This window comes from Muntiacus reevesi, chromosome 5, assembly GCF_963930625.1.
Source record: "Muntiacus reevesi chromosome 5, mMunRee1.1, whole genome shotgun sequence".
NCBI classification, from domain to species: Eukaryota; Metazoa; Chordata; class Mammalia; order Artiodactyla; family Cervidae; genus Muntiacus; species Muntiacus reevesi.
Genome location: NC_089253.1, coordinates 32050174 through 32059212, shown reverse-complemented (window position 1 = coordinate 32059212; position 9039 = coordinate 32050174). Strand labels below are relative to the sequence as shown.

Sequence of the window (9039 nt, the reverse complement as noted above, 5' to 3'; positions counted from 1 at the left end):
ATGGGTCCCCACTCAGCGGGCATGAGAAGGAAGCACTGGGCTGAGGATTCACCCCTAGGATGGATGCTCCCAGGGGGATGATGCTCCCACACTCAGGTTACCTTGCCAAGGTCCCCAGACTGAGAGCCAGAGAAGTGTGCAGTGCTGTGACGGGGTAACTGGGGACAGGGGCTGTCCCCAAACCCACCAAGACAGCAGCACCAAGAAGGAGGTACTTGCAGGAACCTGATCGCCACCGTGACTCTCGGGTGGCCAGAAGGGCAGACTCTGGCACAAGAGGAGAAAGAGGCCAGAAGCACCCCAGCCACACACAGGCCTTCTGCCCGCCGAGGGCAGGCCTCTCCTGTCGCCATCAGACCACCTCGCAGAGGCTTCTGGGTGCTAAGAGTCGGACTCAGGAAGAGAGCTCAACAGAGAAAGGATGGAGCCCGGCTCCCACCTCCCAACCCTTTCACCTTCAACTCCAGCCCTCAGCCAGTTCTATACAAACAGCCCTGGAGGAAGGTGGGGGTGCCCAGAGCACCCCCAGAACCCAATATCCAGGCCCCCAGCTTTATCTGACCCCATCCTGTGGGAGTTCAGGTCTGCAGGGGGGCACATGGGGAGCGTGGAGAGGAGTGTGGGCGGGCTCCCCACACGTGGCAATTAATCAATCTGGGGAATTAGCTCCCACAAAAGGAGAGGAGGAATCCAATCAGAGCTTTGGAACAGCGCTCCGGAGGGCAGAGGATATAAATAGAGCCGCAGCACTGGGTGCTCGGCACAGATGGCTCTGGAGCGGGAGGCCCCCGGTCACAGGGCTCCGGGCCCGGCTGGACCCCAGGGGCTAATGAGGAGCTCCAGTCTGGGCACAGGGCCACCCCCAGCCCCCCTTGTTAAGCAGCTTCACTTCCAAGCCAGACCATGAAAGCAAGAGAGACGCCCACCTGGCCACCCACCAGCCACTCTTCTCCGCCCGGGACCGAGAAATGGAGGCAGTGTTTAGTTCCATGGTAATGGACTGCTAAGCCCCCGGAGCGGGCAGCAGTCACCGTGGCAAGCCTTCACTCTGCCCTGGACGCGACAAGGTTGAGACAAACGGGGGACCCAGCTGAGAAGGCGTGAACCCCATTTCAGGGGGACTCATTCCCGAGACGGACACCAGAGCCCCTGCCAGCTCCCCCCAGTCCTCCTTGCCCAGCCCACACGCCAGCTGCCCCCTCCATCCTTCCTCCACTGACCACAGGAGTGAGCAGCATTTGCTCCCACGTACATATATACACATAGAGAAACCCACAAACTACACACATACACATTTGCATCTATAGCTATATATATGTGGAGTCTGGAAGACGGCGGAGTACAGCCCTCTTTCAGGACTCGAGAAACTCGACAGAAGCAGAGCATGATGCAAGCCACTGCTTCGCTTTCACTCCACTGATAGCTGAGGAGGTGGGGCAATCCATCTAGTGAAGCGGGGAGAGGGGGGGAGGAGGCAGGTCTCTCCCTGTCCCCAGTTCACTTCCCAAACTCCACCCACAGCCATGGCGGCCGGTGTGCCCTCTGCCCTCTCTCCCAGACACGAGGCCAGCAGGCTGGGAGGTGTAAGAGATGCCCGCTCAGACCAGAGGGAGAAGAAGCGGAGCCAGGGTCTGAGCAGCCCTGGAGGCCAACAGCTGGGCCACCACTCCCCCGGCAGGGGAGGACGAAGCCCCGCACACCCATCGCCCCGTGCCCACCCTTGCCCCTCAACCAGCAGCCTCGCTCAGGGGACACTTAAGTAGCAACATCACAGCAGAGTGGCGTGGCCGGGGTCATCGTGCTCCACGCTACTGAGTATTGCCTTCTGGTCTTCCGGGAGCTGGCGGTGGCACAAGTCCGACAGTCGGGCGAAGGGGTCGGGCCGGGAATGTCTCTTCTTCCTCCGGAGGCAGACAGCTTCGTCGGGCCATAGGACCTGAGAGCTTGGAAGGTGCTGAGCCTGGGAGGCAGAACCATCTGTGGGGGCGGGGAGCAGGCGTGAAGAAGACAGGAGAGGAGGAGAGCATGATAAGAGTGAGAAGGCAGCGGTGCACCCCCGCTGTCCCCGGCAGGGCATGCTGCCTGGCCCCCAGGGCCACACGCTGGAGTCACCCACCTGCCCAGAGACCAGAGCAGAAAGTGCAGCAGAGAAGACAGCGCCCCGGCCACCCCAAGTGCTGCTCTAGTGGGAGCCGGAAAGCAGGGTGGGTGTGGCTGCACCTCCTGCAGACTCAGATCTAGTCAAGCAGCATCCCTCATCTTGTATTTAATATTGAATATATTCAGTACCTTTCATCTAATTTTGTTTCTATTTTTTTAAAGAAATATTTACCCATTTTAAAGAAATATTTACCCATCTCTCTCAGTGCCTCCTGGGTACCAGGCCATCATTCCAGGCACGGGGCTGGGACTCAGCACACTTACCCCCCACCCCCTCCCACAAGCAGGGACGCATGTCTCGCAAGATTTTACTTGTCTGCATCAGAGCCAGGTCTGGCCCAGCCTGGACTGCCGGGCTATCCCTCTGCCGCATGGTGCTTCTGGGGACACAGAAGTGAAGCCCTCTCGTTCTGGAAGGTTATACTTTAACGTGGGGATGGGGAGGAAGAGACAATAGAGATTTGGAAACCACAGCCGTAAACTCTTCAGATGCTGCAAGTACTACCAAGAAAGGTAGCACAGAACCCTGAGACAGAAAATCTGGGGCGCTGCTTCTGCCCTGAAGGAGCAACAGCGAGGTGGGTCTCACATTACGAACCTTCCACAGGCCTCGGGGAGAAGTGTTCCCTCAGTGTGACAGCCCCGAGCCAGGGGCAAATGCAACACGACCTGGAGCCTGAAGGAGGGCGGCCGCCACACTCATGCAGAGGGCGGGCAGGCAGAAGCCTGTTCTGGTTGCAGGGGGATGTTCCGGAGGTTTTAGCCAGAAGTGTGTGTGCACCTGTGCTGCACGTGTGTGCGCGCACACTCACGGGACTCTCTAAAACCACTCTGGCCACTGTGTGTTGAATACACTGCAGGAGCTGGGACAGAGGCTGGAGGACCAGATAGGAGGCTGCTGCTCTGGTCCAGGGAAGAGATGGGAATGATTGAGAACTAGGCGTTAGCATCTGAGACAGAGAAAAGGGGACAGATAAAGTGTGTGTTTTAAAAAGTGAGTCAACAGGGGACTTCCCTGTTGTTAACACTTTGCCTTCCAGTGCAGGGGGGTGCGGGTTCAAGCCCTGGTTGGGGAGCTAAGATCCGACATGCCTTGTGGGCAAAAAATCCCAAAAAATATAGAAACAATGTCACAAATTCCATAAAGCCTCGAAAAATGATCCATATCAAAAACATCTTTAAAAAACAAAGTGGAGTCAACAGACCTCACGAGATGGACAAGATGTGAGAAGAGAAGGGGAATCAAGGAGCCTGAGCGACTGGGTGGGGAGGAGAGCCTTTTATGAGACTGGGCAAGAACCGGGAGAAGCAGACGTGGAAGATCATCCATAACTGAGACAGAACACCCAGCAGCACAAGCAGCAGGCACCCAGAAATATGAGACCAGCTCATAGACAAAGGCTGGGCTAAAGACAGAACACTGTGGAGTTGTGAACACATACAGGGGACAGGACCACTTAAATAAAAAAAGAGAACATGGGCATCTCATGGGACTTTTTTTTTTTTTTTTTGCCAAAAAACAAAAAACAGATGATAGATAAATAATATATAGATAGATAGGTAGAATGGGCTTAAATGGGTTGAAAATTCAGCTTTGGACTCTTCTCTCCCAAAAACCTAAAAAAATTTGTTTCTCTAAACTTCAGTATCCTCAGCTATAAACTGGTAGGATAATAGTACCACCCAGAGGCCAAGTGAGAACTGAGAGCTCACTGCATCCCAGAAATGCAAGGGCCTCCGTGTCTTGTTCTTCCATATTCTATCTCTGTGGTAGATGAGAAAGATCAGCAAGGAAGCCATGCAGTGGTCTTCTCAGCCTGTCACAGCACTCCAAAAACCACTGGTAGAATGAGAGCATGTGATAAATAGTAAGGAGTTTTCTAAGTCTGAAATAAGGCTTAACTATTTTTGCAGTATCTTAGAAGCTGTGTACAACTACTGGGTAAACAGCACCCATTTCAGCAGAGATGTCTTTTCTATGAAATAAGGCAATTTCACTCTAACTCATGGACAGAAGTCTGCCCCCACCTCAGACACTCAGTCCATGCCACAGCGACCCCTTAACACTGAGTTCAGTTCAGTTGCTCAGTCGTGTCCGACTCTTTGTGACCCCAAGGACAGAAGCACGCCAGGCCTCCCTGTCCATCACCAACTCCCAAAGTTTACTCAAACTCATGTTCATTGAGTAGCTGATGCCATCCAACCATCTTATCCTCTGTTGTCCCTTCTCCTCCTGCCTTCAACCTTTCCCAGCATCAGGGTCTTTTCAAATGAGTCAGTTCTTTGCATCAGGTGGCCAAAGTGTTGGAGTTCCAGCTTCAGCATCAGTCCAATGAATATTCAGGAGTGATTTCCTTTAAGATTAACACTGAGTAGGACCCCAGAATCCCCATGTCCAACCAGAGGCCTGATAAGAGGAAATACATAAGGAAACAGGGATCTGTCCAAGGCATATGGCAGACTGAGGGGAAAAGTTCTATTTATATTGTTAAAAAAAATACACTAGGACTTCCCTGGTGGTAGAGTGGATAGGAATCCACTTGCCAGTGACGGGAACACAGGTTCGATCTCTGGTCCAGGAAGATCCCACATGCCACGGGGCAAGTGAGCCTGTGTGCCATAACTACTGAGCCCGCATGCTACAGCTACTAAAGCCGTGAGCCTAGGGCATGTTCTCCACAACAAGAGAAGCCACTACAATGAGAAGCCCGCACACCACAACAAAGGGTAGCCCCTGCTCACCACAACTAGAGAGCCCGCGCAAAGCAACAAAGACCCAGTGCAGCCAAAACTAAATATTTTAAAAAATACACTAAAACAATGCCATTATTTTCTAAAGGTGTACGCACAAAAGGGTTCTAAACACACATGCCCCCAAGAAGGATGGTCCCTAGGTTGGATGAAACAAAATTGGGAGGACAATCAGATTTTAACCTTATTTTTCTCCTTTCTTGATGTGAAAATTCTCTTTGTATATCACTTGGCAATTAGCATTAAAGAGAAGCAAAGAGGAACACACTCTAGAGGAACTGACTCTGCAGAGAACCCAGAGCTGGGGTCTATAAAGGCAGGTTGGGGTGGGGAGGGAGGGATGGCACGCCTCTCCACATTTACCGGATCGTTTCTTTGACTTCGAGGAGCCCTTGGATGACTTTTTGGGCTTCTTTATCCGTTGGTATTTCAGAGCCTCCAGCCTCTCAGGTGCAGCAGCATTCCCGGGTGCAGGCGGATGTGTCCTGGAAGGGACAATTGGAGAGGCACAGGTAAGCAAGCAGATGAGGAGCTTTGGAGGAGGAGCTGGAGAAAGCCAAGCAGCTGCCCCGGAGAAGACAGAGCACAGGTCCTGACACCTGCCTCCCTGCTGCTCCTGGAAGAAAGAGCCCCAGTGGAGAGCTCCCGCAGCGGGAGGGCCATCTGCCGGGCCACCAGAGGACCTGGGAGAGGGAAAGAGGCAGGCTTTAATGGTCAACCCGTCATGTGGCCCTCAAGATGGGGAAGGCAGTTTGGAGAAGAAAGCAGCTTCCGTGTCTTAAGTTCTTGGACCATCACAGTCAAGACCTTTAAGTGAAAAGTACAGGGGCAGATTAAAAGGGTTGGGGGGAGAACAACCCCACCCCTGACTGTCCCCACCCCCACCCCCACACAGGAAAGACAGGCCCGGCGAGACAGGGCCCTAGTGCCCCGTGAGATCAGCCACTCCACTGCCAAGAGTCAGGCAGAGCCCTGCAGCCAACAGCAGCAAATGGCTGTCATCCACCCACATTTCAGCAGCAGACGGGGCTCAGACTTCATGGTCGCATGAGAGAACAGACAAGGGCAGAAGTGGATCACAATGGTCAGTGTCCAAATCGGGCAATCTGGCAAAGCCTGGGACACCTGCAGCCAGTGTCTCCATGGCTTAAGATACAGAGAAACCAAGGCTGTTGGGAGAGGAGACCTGTGTCGGAGTCTCCTCCTGCCCCAGCTGTGGAGTGGCGATAGCAGCTCACCTAACAGAGTGCCTGTGCAATTAGGACAAAGGTGACACCCGGAGTGCATGCCACCGAGATGACAGAGAGCTCAGAGAGAGCTGAGAGGATGGGCTGTAATGACCTGCACTCATGGGACAGAAGAGCTCAAGAGTCAGAAGAAAATCTAGAAGATCAATGCCATTTCTTCTTACAGGAAGCCAAACATGGAGTGTGAGAAGTAAAGGGGGAAAGAGAGACACGAGTCGCTCTTTCTTTCCGGCCCATACTGCTGTCAGCACGCCATCAGGGAATCAGGGCCACCCCAAAATCCTGAGGGCTGGGGGGAGTCACTCTCCCCATCTCCCTCCCCACACCTCACTCTTCCATCTCCATTACAATCAGTGCTTGGTAAATCCTGATTGAAGGAAGGAGGACAGCCAAACCTGTGAGGGGAAAAGCAGTCCCCAGCGGTGAGCAAGCAATCTAAGGTTAAAAAAAAGAGAGGGGCAGGAAGACCACAGCCGCATCTCCCCAACCTCAGGGATCTTTGTAGGGACAAGGAAGAAATCACGCAGGCTAATTGTAGATGAGCCTCTGGTTCCTGGGGCTTCTTGATCCAGCTGACAGTAAAGCAACCTACATCTTCTCTAATGGATGCCATCCTTCCACGACCTTTCTACAGATACAGTGCAGGGAAGCTCCTCCCGCGTCCAGGTCAGAGACAGCATCTCAATTCTCATCAGCCCCCTTGAAACACAGAGCTAAGAGCCCCCCTGCATGCACACACGGCCTCAGAGAGAAGTAGGCCAGCTCACCATCAGAGGTCTGGTCTTCACCCAGAGACCCAACTGCCAGCTCCCCCTTCCCTCCTCTTTCACAGACACCGCAGTCTACCCCCTGAGGCCCTACACAGCAGCAGCTGGAAGGAAATCTGGAAGCAGACCAAGAATGGAGACAGCCAGGCCACGAGGGAGCGCGACTCCCTGGAGCTGATGCGGCAGCCTCACCCCGCTCATCCTGGACTAAGGCTTCCTGGTGCTGCCTGGAAGGAAAGAGATGTGAACGCATGGCTCGGGTCATCCGCCTGCTGGTGCTGGCCGGCTTCTTCCAGGGGCAGACAAGTGAGCGACACACCATCCGAGGAGGCACGTGACAAGCCAGCAGGCCAGAGGCCAGGGTGCAAACCACACAATGCAGGGTGACCCACTGGGCATGAGAGAAACAGGTACAGGATGCCCCCCAAAACTGCAAGGGATTCCCCCAGGCAGCTAAGGCTTCCAGGGTCAGTATCATTATCACTGTCATCATTGCTCTCATCATACAGAATTTGATCACCACTCACCACAGGCACTGATCTATGTTCTCTGCAGTAATTCCCCTGAACCCTGACAGCATCCCTAAGGGGCAAACATGAAACGGACTCCATTTTTCAGATGGAGAAACTGAAGTTATGCCATTTGTCTCATAATCCAGTTGTCAATGCGACACAGCCAAGACTCTCAACGTCCGGTAAGCTGTGTCCGCAGCTTCTTCCTGATGGAACAGGCACCAGCCCCACGGGAGGAGGACACTGCTCTCACATCGCAGCCCAACCATGCCCCGAGCAGTCAGCCTGCCCTGGATGCCCGCGCTGCCACCATCTTGGACGTTCCCTGCGTCGGTGGCAGAACCAGAGAAGACAGCCTGGAGAGGGAAGCTGGCTCAGACGTGCCCTCAGCAAGGATTCCCAAAAGGAAGAAATAAGCCACTGGGAGGTGGACGCGGGGGCAGCCAGTTTTCCTTGTGAAGCAACCAAGCAAGCTCCAGCCCTTCCAGGACACCTGCTGTCCACCTGTTCCTGCGTTTGGCTCGGTGTTCAGACTCTGACGCACAACAGGAGAAGCCCCGAGGCACTGGGCTGCTTGCCCATACAGGAGGCAGAGATAAAAAGGCAGGGTCTGGAAGGCGGGGGTGCGGGAAGGGGGGCACAGTGGGCCTTCATATTCAGTTAATTAGGCAGAAAAGTCACACAAAGCGTCCCAGCAGGCTGGAAGCCAACTGCCCGCTTCTCTGGAAAGGGGGACCCTGTCCCCTGTCCAGGTTAAGTCCCTGGGGGACTTCCGGGCAATGCACTTTGATGCCTAGGAGCTCAGACAGGGAGGCAAGGCCGGAACTCTCTTTCCATTCAGCCCCAGTCCTTCCAGAACACACACAGTCATCAAACTTGGACCCCTCCCTCAGAAAGTACGAGCATTACTGGAAGGTGAGGCCTCAAAGCCTGGCGTCCCCGGTTAACTCCAGGTCTATGAGCCACAGTGCTTCTCTGTGGTTCAGAGCTACCAAAGATGGCCTGAAATATACCTTAACACTCTTTGACTCTTACTCATTATAAAATTCATGCAAAACCCAAATCAGTCACACAGCCCCAGAGACCTCTCAGCTGCTTTCGCTGTGCCCACCCGGAGCAGGGGAGGGAAGGCACAGCCCAGCTCAGAAAGGCAAGCCGCAGTGCAGGACGGCCGAGACCCTGGGCCCCTCCTGCCCAAGAATGGTCACCCGCCTGGCAACGGCAAAGCCGAGGGGAAAGAGTGCGGCCTTCCTCTCCGGCGTGCACACTCTGCCTGTCTGAACTGGGGAGGAGACCGAGCAAACGCACTCTCATCCACAGGGTGGCCAGGACGTGGGTGAACCCCCCTTCCATGACAGCACAGCCACCAGGACTCTGCCGAGGGGCGCCCTCCCGCCCACCGACGGCCCTTCCAGTGGGCCAAGCGTGTGGCCTCCCGACTCAGGCCAGGCTTTTACCAACGGGGCCGCCTTCCCTGGGTTCACCCAGTACAAGGGTCCCCAACACACTCTGACATGCCTGCCTCATGGAGGCCATGGTCAGCATGAACAGGAAAGGGGACAGAGGATGGGAGGCCCGGGCAGTTGCTAGTGTTCAGACAGG

The 9039-nt window shown here is 54.6% G+C and overlaps 1 protein-coding gene across 1 annotated transcript in view; it reads right to left on the bottom strand.

Moving 5' to 3' along the window:
- Positions 1 to 1248: 1248 nt before the first annotated feature.
- Positions 1249 to 9039, bottom strand: part of IGSF9B (immunoglobulin superfamily member 9B) — a 41960-nt gene continuing 34169 nt past the window's right edge. Inside the window, exons 19-20 of the mRNA XM_065936686.1 lie at positions 5275 to 5396; positions 1249 to 1977 (exon numbers count right to left, since the gene is read on the bottom strand). Coding sequence (XP_065792758.1) covers positions 1769 to 1977; positions 5275 to 5396 — 331 coding nt within the window. The 3' untranslated portion in view covers positions 1249 to 1768. The remainder of the gene's footprint in view (positions 1978 to 5274; positions 5397 to 9039) is intronic.